Here is a 16,712-nt window from a genome sequence, read left to right as displayed (position 1 = left end):
CCAAATAAAGATTCTGTGGGCTAGATTTGATTTGATTTTTTTTTTTCAGACAACTTTAGCATAACTGTTTACAGTTTTGGATTTTTGCGTATGTAAAGTTTGCGGTTACTAATGTTAGATTTGTGTAGGTGAAAAAAGATGCCAAAATTTCGTGTAATAAGTAGGAGTCACGTAACTACCTAATTTTTGTAGGTATAATAAAGACAATCATCCTTTAAACTAAAACCTCATAGTTCCAGACAATATTCCGTTCATGAATCTCGAAACAAAAATAAAATAATACATTTTAGAATGTAGTGTATATAAAAAATGAACAGACTAAAGAATCTTGGACTTCAAAAGGAGATTTTGAAAGAGTAAAGATACTCTTTAAAAATAATAATGGTACATAATAGCACTTGCATGACATATTCGATTCTATTTTGATCGTGCATTTTGGCTTTATTTTTGTTCGTTTTAAACTTTAAACCTATAATACTTTTGGCCTGAAGTCTAAAATCGACAATTAACATTTTTCTGTTATTGTCGTAAACTGAACTCGTAGAACTACGTACGTAGAACAACCTAGTGCCGCCTCCATACCACATATACGATTACCTATAAAGAAAATAATTCTTACTGAAATTAAGACAGTATCAAGCGGATCTTTATATAGATATAAGTTTTATATTACCAATTTAAAATTCATTATACCAAAATCCAAATATAACTTTGACCTATGATTGTTAAATAATCATTATTTATTATTATTATTATCTATTTTTTTGAAGAGGACGTATCTACATCCTTGTATGAACCTTAGGAATACATGGTAAGCATTTTCGAAGAAATTTCAGACCCTATTAATTTGAAATCGATTAAAGTTTGTAATGTAACAAAATTATAATGCCCTAATGTAGCATAAATTCCTCATAAATAATAAAGAAACAAAAACCTAGATTTGGCATATGCTCAGTTCTAGTATAGAAATATTCAATTATTCTTAAAATAGCCTAGGACTCGGAAGCATTTGAAGTAAGAATAAGTGTTGTTAATTATTAATTAATATGAGTGATTAGATCGAACCCAAACGTATGGAGGCGTAAAGTAAGCATTTGATTCTCTTTCTTTTTCCGTATCCTTCAATAAAGAATGGAGAGAACAATAGTTCTTAGAAAACTTCTCAAATTTTGATATTCATATTGTACGTCTTGACGAAAGAGTAAATATTAGTCGTTTGTTTGTGATCTCCGAAGTCGGATAATAAAATTACATACACTTTTAATTATTAAAAACGCGATCTACTAATTTAGTGGAACTTAGTATTGAGATTGCGATCAAGTTTGCGAATCATGAATCCTTATTGAGCTGTATGAAAAAATAATGGAACACTTTCACACACAAAAAATGAGAGAAAGGAGAGAAAATAATACATATTTTTTAGTGTTTTTCTATATACATATTCATGGTCCGACACATGCAATGTTTTTGCAATATGTATGTTGGAAATGTTGGGTAGTTTCTGTCAGTTTTCTTAACCCATCTCTATTTGCAAATTCCCTTAAAAATAATTTTAAATTTCGGATGAGATATAAGTATGGCGGATACCCTAATAGTAATACGCATATCGTATGAACAAATATACAAATGGTAAAGGCTTATTTGACCGAATTTCAAATATCTTACCTGTAAATATTAATTTGATTTTTCCTAAGAAATTAGGAAAGATTCCCCACTTTTGATGGCTTATATAAGTTGATGAGCCAGAACAATCAAAATGCAGCAGCAACTGCTCTCACCACTCTTTTCCTTTGCATTTCTTCTTTTTGTTTTTGTTTTCCATACTTTTTTGTTTTTGTTTTTTTTTCGTTTTCTTCGAGTTTAGTTTTCTGCATAGCTTTGTCTAAAGCTTATCATCGCAAGGCTTAATAAGAAGAGGTACCTACTATAACTACTCTCTCTGTTGGAAACTATTTACCGCCAAATTTGGTTAGATATAACAGTATTTCGAACTAGTGAGTCCTCATAAGTTTGATAGTTTACTAGAACCAGATGGATGTTCCTCGGCCAGCTTTCAAATGTTTCGATGACGATGGCCGGCTTAAAAGATCAGGTAAACCCTATGAAACTGAATGATTCATGTTTAGAAAGTTTTAAGAGTGTCAGTCAAGACAATAAGCGATTTTTTGTTCTTTTCTACTCAGGTACGGTCTGGACCGCAAGTGCGCATATTATAACGGCAGTGATTGGATCTGGTGTTCTATCGCTGGCATGGGCCATAGGTCAACTCGGTTGGATCGCGGGTCCTGCAGTGATGTTCTTGTTCTCTTTTGTCACTTACTACTCTTCCACTCTTCTCAGTGACTGCTACAGAACCGGAGATCATGTTTCCGGAAAGAGAAACTATACTTACATGGATGCTGTCCGATCAATTCTCGGTATCAATTATCGATTCTCCCTGTTTTTCTCTTTATAATATATGTTTTGGTTTTCTCTGTTTTTGCTTTGTTTCACTCTGTTTCACTCTGTTCGCTCTGTTTTTTGCTCTGTTTTTTTGCTCTGTTTTTTTGCTCTGTTTTTGGCTCTGTTTCGCTCTGTGTTTTGCTCTGTTCGGTTCTGTGTTCTGAGATTCTCTGTTTCTGATAGGTGGGTTTCGGTTCAAGATCTGTGGTCTGATCCAGTACTTGAATCTATTTGGTATCACGGTCGGGTACACAATCGCGGCAGCCATAAGCATGATGTGAGTCTTTCTTTCTCACGAAGTAGAGTAGTTTCTTTTGGAGCTAAACAATGAGACAAAGCCCTGTTAAACCTGTTTGTATCCGGATCGAGCTTTCAGGGCGATCAAGAGATCGAACTGTTTCCATGAGAGCGGAGGGAAAAACCCGTGTCACATGTCGAGCAATCCATACATGATCATGTTTGGTGTGACCGAGATCTTGCTCTCGCAGATCAAAGATTTTGACCAGATTTGGTGGCTCTCCATTGTCGCGGCCATCATGTCCTTCACATACTCTGCGATCGGTTTAGCCCTCGGAATCATTCAGGTCGCAGGTAAACAAAGTTATAACTATCAAAAGATTCTTGGCAATAATCGGCAAACAAACCAGAGGGTTTATAACTAACTCTTATGTTATGGGTTTCAGCAAATGGAGTTTTCAAAGGAAGTCTCACTGGAATTAGCATCGGAACTGTGACTCAGACACAGAAGATATGGAGAACCTTCCAAGCTCTTGGAGACATTGCCTTTGCTTATTCATATTCTGTCGTCTTAATCGAGATTCAGGTAAAATAAATAAACAGCTTAACCCTTATGCCATATGAATAGTCGATTCTATCATCTGTTTCGTTCAACACTTTCCTAATCTTATTTTTTCAATTCCCTTTTTTGGGGTGGGGTTTTGATTAGGACACTGTAAGATCTCCACCAGCAGAATCAAAAACGATGAAGAAGGCTACAAGAATAAGCATCGCCGTTACGACAACGTTTTACATGCTGTGTGGTTGTATGGGCTACGCAGCTTTCGGAGACGCAGCACCAGGAAACCTCTTAACCGGTTTCGGTTTCTACAATCCGTTTTGGCTCCTCGACGTGGCTAACGCCGCCATTGTTGTCCACCTTGTAGGAGCTTACCAGGTCTTTGCTCAGCCCATCTTCGCCTTTGTCGAAAAACAAGCCGCGGCTAGGTTTCCCGATAATGACTTGGTCACCAAGGAATTCGAAATCCGAATCCCTGGAATCAGGTCACCCTACAAAGTCAACGTCTTCAGAGCAGTTTTCCGGTCCTGTTTTGTGGTTTTGACCACTGTCATATCGATGCTTATGCCGTTCTTCAACGACGTCGTGGGGATTTTGGGAGCGTTAGGGTTTTGGCCTTTGACGGTTTATTTTCCGGTGGAGATGTATATAAAACAGAGGAAGGTTGAGAGATGGAGTCTGAAGTGGGTTTGTTTGCAAATGTTGAGCTGTGGTTGTTTAGTGATCACGGTGGTCGCCGGAGTTGGCTCCCTTGCCGGAGTAATGCTTGACCTTAAGGTTTACAAGCCGTTCAAGACTACTTATTAAACAAAACTATGATGATGATGATGATGGGGGTGATGATGATGATGATGATCAGGCCTGATGATGATGATGATAATGATGATGATGAAGGTGTTGGAGGAAAGAAAGATATAAATTTCTCAACAAATAAAAAAACTAAGGATATACAAATTTAGTGGCTAAAATTGATATATTTCATTTGGGGAAATGTGAATAATAAAAGCTTCTTCGTTTCGTATAATTTATATATATCATGTGGTGTTAGTTTTTGTTTTTTTTTTTTCTGTTAAAGTGTATAATTAGTGTGGATTTAAGAAAATAAACAATTGATACTTTATCGATAAGCAAAATTCAAACTTAAACAGATAAGTAGAGATTAATATGTATCACAATTATTTTTAATTTGTATGTCGGTTTTAATTTTAAAAGTTGAAAAATCATGTTGTTTTTCAAAATTCCTAGATTATTTTCTTTCAAATTTTAATCAAAAATTAAGTTTAAAACTGATAAAATGATGTCGGCGAGAAAAACAGAGTACTACAGCATTTTTCTTGGCTTCTCCTTATACTAGATTATATATAAAGAATTTATGGCCATGATTGTTGCCAAAAAAAGAACAGAAAAAGAATTATGGCCATGAGATAATCGCATAAGTATGTAAATAAAAGAAGAGTGCGATAGAGATTAAGGAAAAGAAAATAAAGCAACAAAATGTGGGAATGGAAACTCGTGGAGGAGACATGAAGAATCTTCAGAAAGTTTAAAAGATGTGACATGGAACTAAAAAAGGTAATAACATGGAAGCGAATCAAAGTGACATCGCTTTCGAATAACTGAGAAAGTAACCCGACACATAAAGAGAAACACTAAAAGAGCAATTTGGATGGTTTTGCGTTAAAGAGCATCACCCAAATAGAAAATTTTCAATGATACAATCGAATATTAGTTAAGAAGTTCTAACAAATAATGACACATAAAATTTCTACTCCAAAAATTTCTTGATATTTTAATTTTCGGGCTGCTTAAAGAATTGGAACATGGTACATGCATGTGTGCGGTGTGCCTAAAAGGCTAAAAACCTACCCGAAAATTGTAAACTAGAACGCAAAGATATGTATATAATTTCTCCTTATTTGCTTGTCACAACATTTTGATGTAAATCCTAATGTATTTTATGGTAAGAGTTAGTCTGTACGTAAGATTCCTTATGGATAAAAATATATTAGTTTCGATATTCAATTTTTTTTTTAAAGTTTATAGATGGTATAAAAATCAGCGGATCGCTGCCATCTCATCCGGTACATATCACTTTCTAATTGAATGAAACATACGAAAAAGAAAACAATATATCTTGAACATAAGCTGTCTTGCTGAGAAATATAAACAAAAATGCTTGAGCAGGAATACTACAGTCAGTATTTTCTCTTACGTTAGCATTTATATGTAGGACACATTTTTTGATTAATAAAATTTGGAAATGCATTTGTTATATGAAATTTAAACACATAATCATAAGACCTTATTATCGTTAAGAAAAAAACAGACACTAGAGTGGAAGTAAGAAAAAAGTTAAATCCCAAGGGGAGGAATTAAGCATTGCAAGTTACAAAATACAAACTAACAGCAACAAGCAAGCAAGCAAATCCCAAACTAGACAGACGTACGTAGTACAAACAAACCTTAACCCAAAAGACATCATTGAAAAACATTCGAAACCAACAACACACGGAAAAAAAAAAGGAATTGTCTCAACTCAAAATCGTACACGCTTGACATCAGTTTGTGGGACACTGATATCACCTCCATTGCCTTTGTTTGAACCATCCGTTTGGCCCTGACAAACAAAACGAATATCAAAATCACACTTATATGTTTCATCATTGATCTTGAAAGCATATATCTCAGGTTTTCTATTCTCAACAAAAAAAGTAAGAGAAAAAAAACATATGAAGTTAAAGTATTAAGTAGAGAGTTTTTTAGGAAGACAAAAAAAAAGCTTACGGTTTCATCAGGAACAACCGCATATCTCTCTGAGGGTGACACCCAACTTTTTCCTGCAATAAGGCAAAGGAGAATTTGAAATATTAGCTCACTTGTGCCATTTATAGAATACTTAATGTTACAATTTTATTTTTACCTGAAGATGGATCAAAATTAGAAGATTCTATATGTTGTCCACTGGCTCCATCGACGCTCAGTGCCTCTATAATCTTGGGAAAATTCCTATTACACCAGAAAACCAAATATCAATATTCACATTATCAATGATGGGTACTGAATGGAACTGTCAAGCAACGGCGTATGTTGGATGCAACGATTTTAATGGCCAATCTTCATATTTCTATTCATAAAACCAAAATATATGCAATTGATAGATCTACGAGCGTCTAGATGATCACACTCTTACCTATCAAGCGATTCTCCAATGCCGAGCTGTCCATTTGTGCCTCTGCCCCAAGCAAATACATTATTTCTTTCAGTCACAGCCAATGTATGTCTCCATCCACATGACACTTGAACTACTTTCTGTGAATCCGCAAAAGACTTGTGTGTATTAGAAAAGAAAAGCAACACATTGAGAGATGAGCTGATTATTATGATAATATAGCTGGCGACCAGTGTAACGTTTTGTCAGATAAGTAACATGCCTGATCGTCGGGAATTCGCACTTGCACAGGAGAACACTGATCTAAATTGTTGCCCACTCCTACTTGCCCAAACTGCATGCTAAAAAGACAGAAAAATTAGAAGCTTGTCTTATTCAAGGTGAGTTACTAAAATAACCCAATATATGTGGATTGCTGAGAAGTCTTTTAATATAAAGCAACCGAATGCAGATCTCAGATGAATGTGTAGATGATAGTTTGTGTTCTATATATTCCTACAAAGTACTGTCCAGTTTAAAACAAAAGGTAAGACATTCTTGACCTTATTCCAACCCCATCCATATAGTTTTCCATCAGAGGTCAATGCCATTGTGTGTCTCCAACCTCCCGAAATCTGGAAAAATAACCAAAGGCCCAGAAGATGTTGAACAAGAAGAACACAACCAGCAGAAATGTATACAATGAGACCAGCTTTCTTCAGCCGGCAGTAATTGTAAGAAACTTTTACTACTTTATTCATGCGGCTGCAATATAAACAATTAATTTCCAAATATTGTTGCTATCTCATCTGTTGGATATTTCAGATGTACAGATACGTATTTCAGGACAGATTTATAAGGCCAAAGTGCAACCTGGGAGATAACACTGTTGCCCAACGCTTCCAGTTTGTGAGGGACAAGGTGATCCTCCAAGTCTCCATGTCCTAGCTGTCCATATTTGCTCCATCCATAAGTATATAATGCTCCAGAGTATGAAACTGATATTGTGTGCCGCCATCCACAAGCAACCATCGACATCTTCTCACCCTTAAATTGTAGTTTCCACAATCAGGAAAACGAGCATCAAGAGAGCCGAAAAAAAAAAAAGTGGCAAGAAAAAAGCGAGGATGCATGATATCAACGATCCATGAACTAAACCTATTTCACCCACTGTTCAGAGGTAGAATACCGAATGCCTGATAGTACACAAACTAAGCTGTGCTTTGATCATGGGATCCAAAAAGTTTTATGGTCCCTTCCTAAGGCTCGTTGAACTATCTTCGATTTATTTAATGTATACAGAATTTCGAAAGCCAGTTTAATGTAGCAGGTGTTTTTAATAAATATAGAACAAGTGTCTGATAGCTTACACCAGCAGAGGTAACTCTTTCAGGAACCAAGCGGTCATTCCGGTCACCTAATCCCAAATTTCCATATCTTCCCCATCCCCATCCATAAAGATCACCATCTTCTGTAACCGCAGCAGTGTGTTCCGCACCAGCAGCAACCATTTTGATTCGTATTCCCTGTATCCAATACAATTTGAGGTATTGATGTAACACTGGGGATTAACCAATAGTAATTACATAAACTTACAGTCTCCGATCACTAAATATTCTAATTTACCCGGTCAGAGCAAATATCAATAATAGATCCTACGACCTTCTGTCTGTGTTTGCAGAGAGTTAACACACAATTATAGCTATTTTTAGACCGCCAAAATTATTTAGTTACCACTCCTACATTCAGTGACTTAAAATTATATGTTGAAGATATCTCCACCAGAAGTGGACCCTTAATTAGTAACACTCGTATCTTTAAGAAGAGCAAGTTGCAGAGATGGACCCAACATTGACCCAGTTATGAAGCATATTCTTTGGTAAGTTCAGGAAACTAAATTGACAAAAGGATGTTAACATTATGCCGAACACAAACCTCAAAGGCTTGAATCTTCTGAGGCACTAGAGAATCTTCTGTGTCCCCAAGACCAAGTTGACCATTCTGGTTGCGCCCCCAACTTAATATAGAAAAGTCAAAGAGATATGTTGGAAAACAAGACAGGACGGCAAAATTGTTTAAAAAGGCAATGCACACAATAACCTAAATATACAAAAAATTACATTTGAAGCAATTTGAAGTCTGATGAATAGTCAAAGTCTGATGAAAATCATCAACAAGTGACATTGCTGAGCTGCGATGTAAAGGAGAAGAACATTAAGTAAGAGTAAATACCTCTGAACCTCGCCTTCCATTGTCACAGCCAAACAATGACTATCTCCACACGCAATCTGCTTAATCCGAATACCGTGCAAAGCTTTGATTGGCAGCGGAGTAAACAAGTCGCTTGAGTTCCCATGGCCTAATCTCCCAAAATCACCCCTGCAAAAACCACATGGGAGGAGAGAACAAGAGGCTTAAGAGTCTGTTGCAAATGAGTGTAGTTTACTACACAAAATCTAGGCAGAAACTTTCAAAACTAGGAATAGCATTCTCTCTACAGTGAAAAGCACTTAAAAAAATGACATGAAGGAAGATTATGATGAGAAACAAACCATCCCCAACTGTAGACCTCCATGCGAGATTCTGAATAAGCAACCGTGTGGTCAGCACCACAGGTGACGGATACAATCTGGTGGTCATCTAAGGCACTTAGTTGCGTCGGAGAAGGTCGATCCTCTGCATCTCCATGACCTAATTGGCCATCCTCTCCTCGACCCCATGAGCAAACAATGTCCCCAGCTACAAAAACAGAAATCAAACATCGGAATATTTAGCATATATGCACATATCCTAGCTTCCTCGTTGCAATTAAACGAAGACAGTATAAGCTACAGGGAGGAAAACTCATTTCTCAAGTTAGGAAAGATTAGATCAACAGAATCCGTGAAGAACACAGCCTTCAAACGCCGCCGATTGCAAAATTCCGGGTATCATCTATCTCCGTAACCGACAAAAAGCAGTAAAAAAGAAGAAGAAGAGGTAGTTGGACGTACAGAGCAGAGCGACGGAATGGCTAGCACCGGCGGAGATGATAAGGACCCTACGTGGCGGAGGCGTAACTTCATCGGCCACCATCTCCTCCGTCATCGATCACAGTTGCGGAGAACTCTCTCTTTCTCTCTCTTCTTTCTCCTGCGCAGAAGATTTTTTGTTCGGAGTATTTTTATTTTATAATTTCTAATTATTTGAAATATGAAATTTCTATTTTGTGATAAATTGGGAAATTTGCAGCTTCTCTTTCACTATCCGTATAAGAGAGAGGGTGAAGGAGAGAAATGGGTTGGGGAGAGTGAGAGAGAGCAGTAGATGGTAATAAAGGCGCGATGGAGATTGCACATGTCAAAATTGCTTTCTTTTCTTTTTTTTTCTTTTTTTTTTCTAAAAAACAAAATACTCAATTGCTTTCTTTTTCTTAATATGAAAAAGAGTATTTGGACCAAAAAAAGGAGAGAATCGAAAGAGGAAATGGAGAGGATTTTTTTTTTTTTGTTAAAGGGAAATGGAGAGGATGGAGAGAATAAAAAGGAAGGACCATCATGGGAGTATACAAAAAAAAAGAGTAAATCCATTCTGATTAATTTTCGGATGTATATAAGTATCGAGCAGTCCGTTTATGGGAATTTTTAATTAATCGACAACAGGACATTCTGATCTTAATTGGTTTAATAAGGTGAAAGATTTTCAAGACAAAAATTGAACGAAAACTAAGATTTTTAAGACTGTATATATGTTGACTGCCCAGCTGATGTCATGCTTCTGAATTATTTATATAGATAATGGATTTTTTAGTTGATAAATAAATGACCGAAAATTAAACTTTTGTCTAAAGAGGTGAAGTTGAATTTTCGTGTTCAAAAATATTTTAGAAATAGTAATGTTATTTGTGCTAACGGATCTGAAGCAAAATAATTTTGTAATTTAGTTAGAAAAATGATTTTTATTTAAATTATTTCATTTAAGTATGTAAATGGCTGATGGTTTTTTTTTGGGTCAAACTATGGCTAATAGTTTTTTTCTGTTTTCCTTATAAAAACGTAATTTTTATTGATATTGTTTGGTTATAAGGAAGCTTATGTTTTGTTTTTTGTTTTTAACCGCACAGATACATGTGGTTTCTTCCCTCGTGTCGTGGTGGTGAGAATGGAAGAAAGTACAGACTTTAATTGCAGAGGGGTCCCTCCTCACATAAATAATACGAATACGGACCTCACCGAGTCACCGGTAAGTTTATAACTTTAATTGACCGTTTCATTTACCTCTTCGCATTAACTATCTTTCTTCTCAATTCATTTACTGTGTTTTTTTTTTGGATTAAATTCATTTACTGTTATTTTGATGAGAAGAAAAACAATTCTATGCCATAAACCCAATCAAATGTAGGACAGTTCTTACAAATGTTCCAAAAATAACAACCATTTTAAAATGATTCACTACTAGTACAATTTAATATTAAAATAATTAAAAACTCCTCCTTCAATGGGAAATCTGTATATCTTAAATTGGAATGAAGAAACCCAAATAAACTATTCTAGCTTTCTTTGTAATTAATTTTGAGTAAACAGTTTTTTTATCACAAGTAATTTGTACTATCTTATAATTTTAAACTTGTAGTGCTAGGTTTGAAGATATTTTCTTTAAGGTATTCAGCTCATATATATTAAAATTGGTCCACCTTACTAGGTCGCTTATGTTTTTGTTGTTTCAACTTTTGCTTATGTTAAATGTACTAGGACAGCAAATATTTAATGTATTCCCAGATCACAACTTTTGAAGTTTTGATCAAAGAGTAATTAGAGTTTTGGTTTTGGTAACAGGTTAAGACTTTTAACCCTTTCTCAAAAAAAAAAAAAAAAAAAAAAAAAAAACAGGTTAAGACTTTTGGTTTTGGTAATAGGTTAAGAGTTTCGATTTTGGTAATAGGTTAAGAATTTCAATCGTTATTTGTTTTGCCTAATGATTTCAGTGAATTGTATGCATTTCAAATACTCCTTTTGCATTTTACATTAGGGGTATACACCATTAAACGCTATTCCTATTGCAGTACATGCAATCGACACCTCATACGTACTTACCAGTGTGATATCACATAGATCGTAAATTGTGTTAATGTGTTGACTCATTCACTCGTGTAAGGCACATAGATCGTAACTTCGTAAGACTACTCATATAATCGAGTCATGCACACGTGTGAAAGAATAGAAACTAGTCAACATTTTCATGACGTACGGTCAAAGAGAACCTGATAACAGCTAATCACGTTTTTACTTAAAATAATTAAGACCAGACGGTCCAAACTATCCATATATAGAAAGCACACATTTTTTTGGATCAAAAGATCACAGTCACACACTTTTTTTTTTCTTGATCAAATGATCACACACATATAAGTTATTATATAGTTAAGAATTGAGACGTTTCGGTTCAAAAATATTCAAATATAGATCCAAATTACTATCGACGATATATTGAATTCAAATACTCAAATATATACATTCATTTATTTTGAAAAAAAAAAACTAAAACATCCATATACCATTCCAAAATTATCATATCAAACGGTCAAAAGAATTTTTTTTTTTTTCGGTCAAAAGAAATTACATGAAGATACTATTTTTTTTTTCAATTGAATACGTGAAATTCAAGATACATATGATGATCTTACACCATGAATAAAATCGACGAAAGTCTTGTTTATCCGAACTAGACCGATACTATCACCTCGACTCAAAACATTTATGCGAAACTAAAGGTTTAAATCGAAATTAAAACCCAACATTATATGCTTGTCAGTGACAACTGAAAAGTTGTGACATCTCAACTTAGAAAATTAAATGAATAAAGACATTATTGCATTGCATAATACATCATGATTCATGGGTATTGTCCAATTTTGGCATTAAAGTCAACGAGACAAAACTCTAGATCAAGATAGTCTCTAATTGTGACGTTTGTTGTGACCTCTTCGAAAATGGGTTCGTGTCACCACACAAACATTTGTTGCGTTGTCTTTTTTTTGTTTGGATCTAATGGAATTAAGGATCACTACTAGCGATTCACGGAAAAATGAAAATTATGTGAAAATCATTGCAAAATATCTACTACAGTTCAAGGCACGTGACTGTAAAAGTGTTTCAAAGGTTTTACTAGAGAGACAAGATAAGACCTATAATACTTTAGGCTTGACATGATGTTTTAACTATTATTGTTAGGACACTAACTTTATGCACATGAAAGTATAAGAACATTGAGGTGAGTACATGTCGAAGTTTGTCGATGAACAAAGTACACAGTAAAAACCAACACCCACATGGGATGTGCGAGTCTTTGTAGGTTTATGTCTCAATTTTTTTAATCACATTAGACTTTCACTTGTGAAAATAGTATATATGACCGGTATGGTCTGGCTAGGGCCGGTCCTATACGGACTGACCGATTCTGGATCCCCTTAACATCCTTATTGAAAGATAAAAGGGTCGAGTTGAGATAACCATATCAGTGTTGAGAGTGATGAAATGGGGAAGATCATGGGAATATTTGGATGAGTGATGAAACTATTTGTTTACAGGAGAGTTATCTTCAATCCTTATCACTTGAAATGCCTCGTGGTTCTGATGAAAAACAGACAACGAATGACCTGGAGAGAATCATCCAGCAGATGATTGAGCAGCTTTCTGTGTTGAGTTTGTGCCGTTTGAGAATGAAGCTGCTTGACGCTCCTGCCGGATTTCTTCTCTCTTTAGAGAAAGAAAAGACCATTATAAGTTTAACAGCCTTGAGCAAATCGCAAAAAGGTTAAATAGACATTGCAATAAATGCTTCAAAAGTGCAGTACGCAAATCTAAGCAACAACCCAGATACATCATGTACCATAAGACAGACAATTTACCACCTCTTGTTACTTAGAAGATATACTTTCATCTGAACTATATGCTACCTAGTTCGACGACACTGAGTAAGCTGATTTGTTACTTAGAAATTCCATACAAGAATTTAGCTATTTGACTAACCACAGAACTTTGTCCTGGACAAGATTCTAGGATCCCAAATTAAAACGATCAGTTAAAGCATTTCTATACAGAGAGTCAGAAATTATCTACGACGTTAATGCTAGTGAACTCCATAGACCCCAAGATTTAGGCTAAACCTGACTAACCACAAAAGATTTTCTCAGAGCGAATTATTACCGCAAGATCTGAAGTGAAAAGAAAGCTACCCAAATTAGATGCGGCTTGGTTGATGTACAATTATACCAGTAAAAGATTCAGCTTTTGTCGAAATAGCGACATGTTTGCTCTCAACATAGCACAGTCATTACTAAGAACATATGAAGAAGAAAGAGAAGACAATCAGACATATAATGTCTCCAAGTTAATCTACAACAAACATACCCGTCTCTCCCAGAAAGGCAAGAAGCAGACAAAGTCATAAACTGGAGTAATAGTTTGCACCAAAATCGCGTTTACTCCTGTGAAAAGCAACAGTCCCATCAATGGCCGTGTTCTGTGAGGCATCCCTCTGCAATCATTAGTTGAAATCTCAAATCAATCAACACTATTCATGTATATACTGATTCCATGGATTCTCCAACTTATCTTATCAAAACCTAAACAAAACTTCCATGTTCAAAGGCAAAAGCTTTTCCTAGTAAGTGGGAAATGAGAAAATTTACCGAAACAGAGGGAGACTCACCACTGGTTCATGTACGAAGAAATCCCCGGCCAGGTATTGTCACCGGCGTATCGTCGCCGCGATTAGACGAGATTACGTTTTCTATTTTTTGTTTTTTTTTTTCTTTCTTCAAACCAGCTTAAACGGTTTAAACGAGTACATGGAATAGATTCGGTTTCCGGTTTAGTTCGGTTCAATTAAAAATTGTTAATTTGAGACTCAAGGTGGTTGAGCTTTACATCCAGCGTTTGCATTTCTTCTCTCTTTCCCTGAAGTATTCAATCTTAATAAAATGATAATTCTACAAATGGTCTCAACAAAAATCTGAACAAATGATTTACATTTGGTTCCATTTGTTTTTTTATAAATTTATGATCAATCATAAAATATGTAAAAATCTTCATTTCAACATTCTCCATTTCTCCTTTTCAGCTATTTTCACGATCCGTCAGTGAGTTGGTTGGTGTTCGTCAGTGGCGTCCAATGCCGACTTATCCATCTCATCATCAGAATCAATCACATTTTCAAAGTCATAAAACGGATTTGCCTGCACGTTTAAAACCAAATCTATCGCTACTGTATCCAGAAAAAAACAAAAATCATTGTTCATTACAAGAACTGGTGAATTAGTAATACCTTTGGTCGCGGAGTAACTGCGTCAAAACTTCTAAACTGGGGATCACAGAAATCAGGAGCCTGCAATATAATATATGCTCCTTTGTTCTTGTACCTCTCTTCCGTTGCCTAAACCACAAACAACAACAACAACAACAAATCAAAGATTTTGATCCGTGATCAATCTTCGTGTGTCGATTATTAGAAAATACCTGGAATTGCGGATAGTCTGGGGCACTGAAAATAGTGATAAGCTTTCCGGATTCGACCTCATGGTCTATTGTATATCCTTTGTCCATTCCAGCTAGACCAGCTCTCTTCTCTCTAGCATCTGGACCTTCATGTGATCTGATGATTAACTGCATCAATAAGAGTAGAATAGTTTATCCAAATCAGTATCTGGAAGCAAAGCAAACAAGCATCGATATTAAGTATCTGGTGGTCACCTTTAGTTCGAATTTCTTCAAGAAATCCTCTGTACAATCTGGACCCCAAAGAAGACCAATACCTCTCTGTTCATTTGGCGAAAGGCCTGGAGTCATTGAAGGATCAGACCATAAAACATCTCCAGGAATCAAATTCGAACCTTCCCAAGGAGGATCAAGGACTGATCTTCGAGCTTGCATCAACTCTTTTAAAGTTCCGAGTTTCAATGAACTCGGTTCAGGTTCTAGAAGAACCACCCGACGGTTTTTCTTTCCTCTTGTTCTCTTAGGCAATACTGGGCTGCGGAAAAGCCCTCCGTGTGCTGTATAAACACGTCCGGAAATTATGGAAGCCAAAGGTAGACCTTCAAAGCAACCCAAACATTTGCGGTACACATGTTTTCCCTTGTCACCGTATTTTGTAAGCACTTCCTTTTCGAAACCGTACATAGACGTACAGTATTTCGATTCATGATTACCACGGAGAAGGTAGACTCTGTCAGGCATCAGAACCTAAGAACATTCAAAAGAAACGAGCTTTAGAAGAGAAACTAAGACTGGAGCGGATACAACAACAAGCATATCAAAATAGTTCTATTCAAAAGAGTTACCTTCCAGGACAAGAGAACAAGGAAGGTCTCAAGTCCCCAAGCACCACGATCCACATAGTCTCCGTTGAATACATAAAACCGGTTTTTACAAGGAAAGCCAGCATCTTTCATGAGGAAGAGAAGGTCATGGAGCTGACCATGAATGTCGCCTACCACAACAACGTTGGATTCAGGGTCAAGATCATCGATATGAACGCAATTACGCTCTTTGTGGAGGATTTTGGAAGCGGTGAGAATAAGGGAATCAAAGACGTTAACTGGCATTAGAGAAGGTAACTGGGAAGGAGGGAGATTCCATGAAGACCATTCGAAAGACGACATTAACCCGTGTACCCATTCGTTCGTTAGGCCACCACCATTTGGCCATATAATTGGAGATGGTGGAACGGGTTCCATTGGAACTAACTGAACCTGAAACTGTAAACACAAGGATTCTTAAAGAAAGTCTTAATATTAACCAAACAGATACCCAAAAAAAGCAAACCATAGAATCAACAAAACCAGAAAAATCAAAAGGAAAGTGATCACACACATAACAAAAGTCTTCAGTGATCAAAAGCCAAAGCATTTACGACGAAGTTACAGCTCAATGATTCGGGAAAAAAGAAGAGGAACAACATAAAATCTGAATCAAACCCATATCCTTACATCTTCCAATCCATAAGAACATAAAATCGAATCTAGATATATCCGTACATCTATAACTCATAAGAACAGCAAAAGCTCAAAACCGAATCATGTTTAGTAGTTGATATATCTAAATCGAAATCCCAAACACAAAGAAGAATTCGGAATAATATTCACCGGCTAAGATGTGGAGACAATTTACAATTTGCAAGCTTCAATCTTGAACCTAGCTACTTCGCTTTCTCTCTCTCTCTCTTCATATACAATTCCGTCGTCGAGATCTGTCTGTCTGACTTATGTCCCTTTAAAATACTTCTAACGACGTCGTTTTTTTACGAATTCAAATCCAGACCCATCCTTCTAAACCGTCCGGTTTCTTT

General features: G+C 36.0%; 4 protein-coding genes across 10 annotated transcripts; 1 reads left to right on the top strand and 3 right to left on the bottom strand.

Moving 5' to 3' along the window:
* Positions 1–1,782: 1,782 nt before the first annotated feature.
* On the top strand, positions 1,783–4,301 carry LOC18011956 (amino acid permease 4). 3 transcript variants are annotated; one of them, XM_006394175.2, is made up of 7 exons: positions 1,783–1,917; positions 2,018–2,092; positions 2,184–2,417; positions 2,626–2,719; positions 2,819–3,033; positions 3,126–3,265; positions 3,389–4,301. In XM_006394175.2, exons 2-7 carry the CDS (start codon positions 2,032–2,034, stop codon positions 4,043–4,045), a joined length of 1,401 nt encoding a protein of 466 aa, XP_006394237.1. In that variant the 5' UTR covers positions 1,783–1,917; positions 2,018–2,031; the 3' UTR covers positions 4,046–4,301. The 3 variants fall into 3 exon arrangements, with proteins under 3 accessions (XP_006394237.1, XP_006394236.1, XP_024006985.1); XM_006394174.2 differs by having other exon boundaries at positions 1,790–1,917; positions 2,026–2,092; XM_024151217.1 differs by having other exon boundaries at positions 1,812–1,917; positions 2,032–2,092.
* Positions 4,302–5,510: 1,209 nt separating this feature from the next.
* Positions 5,511–9,644, bottom strand: LOC18012112 (ultraviolet-B receptor UVR8). 2 transcript variants are annotated; one of them, XM_006394173.2, is made up of 12 exons: positions 9,380–9,644; positions 8,939–9,125; positions 8,619–8,765; positions 8,322–8,403; positions 7,757–7,912; positions 7,260–7,433; positions 6,950–7,021; positions 6,670–6,741; positions 6,429–6,547; positions 6,159–6,244; positions 6,023–6,075; positions 5,511–5,855 (listed from the first exon to the last, which is right to left on the bottom strand). In XM_006394173.2, the coding sequence occupies exons 1-12, from the start codon at positions 9,471–9,473 to the stop codon at positions 5,775–5,777; spliced, it is 1,323 nt and encodes a 440-aa protein (XP_006394235.1). In that variant the 5' UTR covers positions 9,474–9,644; the 3' UTR covers positions 5,511–5,774. The 2 variants fall into 2 exon arrangements, with proteins under 2 accessions (XP_006394235.1, XP_024007338.1); XM_024151570.1 differs by having other exon boundaries at positions 7,260–7,424.
* Positions 9,645–12,755: 3,111 nt separating this feature from the next.
* LOC18012111 lies at positions 12,756–14,170 on the bottom strand. 2 transcript variants are annotated; one of them, XM_024151793.1, is made up of 3 exons: positions 14,056–14,170; positions 13,775–13,901; positions 12,756–13,120 (listed from the first exon to the last, which is right to left on the bottom strand). In XM_024151793.1, the coding sequence occupies exons 2-3, from the start codon at positions 13,895–13,897 to the stop codon at positions 13,031–13,033; spliced, it is 213 nt and encodes a 70-aa protein (XP_024007561.1). In that variant the 5' UTR covers positions 13,898–13,901; positions 14,056–14,170; the 3' UTR covers positions 12,756–13,030. The 2 variants fall into 2 exon arrangements, with proteins under 2 accessions (XP_024007561.1, XP_006394234.1); XM_006394172.2 differs by having other exon boundaries at positions 14,076–14,169.
* Positions 14,171–14,318: 148 nt separating this feature from the next.
* Positions 14,319–16,608, bottom strand: LOC18011904 (serine/threonine-protein phosphatase 7). 3 transcript variants are annotated; one of them, XM_006394171.2, is made up of 6 exons: positions 16,510–16,608; positions 15,706–16,122; positions 15,116–15,607; positions 14,882–15,028; positions 14,691–14,798; positions 14,319–14,601 (listed from the first exon to the last, which is right to left on the bottom strand). In XM_006394171.2, the coding sequence occupies exons 2-6, from the start codon at positions 16,099–16,101 to the stop codon at positions 14,503–14,505; spliced, it is 1,242 nt and encodes a 413-aa protein (XP_006394233.1). In that variant the 5' UTR covers positions 16,102–16,122; positions 16,510–16,608; the 3' UTR covers positions 14,319–14,502. The 3 variants fall into 3 exon arrangements, with proteins under 3 accessions (XP_006394233.1, XP_024007560.1, XP_024007559.1); XM_024151792.1 differs by having other exon boundaries at positions 16,535–16,599; XM_024151791.1 differs by having other exon boundaries at positions 15,706–16,116; positions 16,510–16,591.
* Between the last annotated feature and the right edge of the window lie 104 nt (positions 16,609–16,712).

The sequence above is a fragment of the Eutrema salsugineum genome, unplaced genomic scaffold, assembly GCF_000478725.1.
Source record: "Eutrema salsugineum unplaced genomic scaffold, Eutsalg1_0 scaffold_6, whole genome shotgun sequence".
Taxonomy (NCBI): Eukaryota; Viridiplantae; Streptophyta; class Magnoliopsida; order Brassicales; family Brassicaceae; genus Eutrema; species Eutrema salsugineum.
The sequence above is the reverse complement of the archived record's forward strand: the minus strand, read 5'-3'. Positions and strand labels throughout refer to the sequence as shown.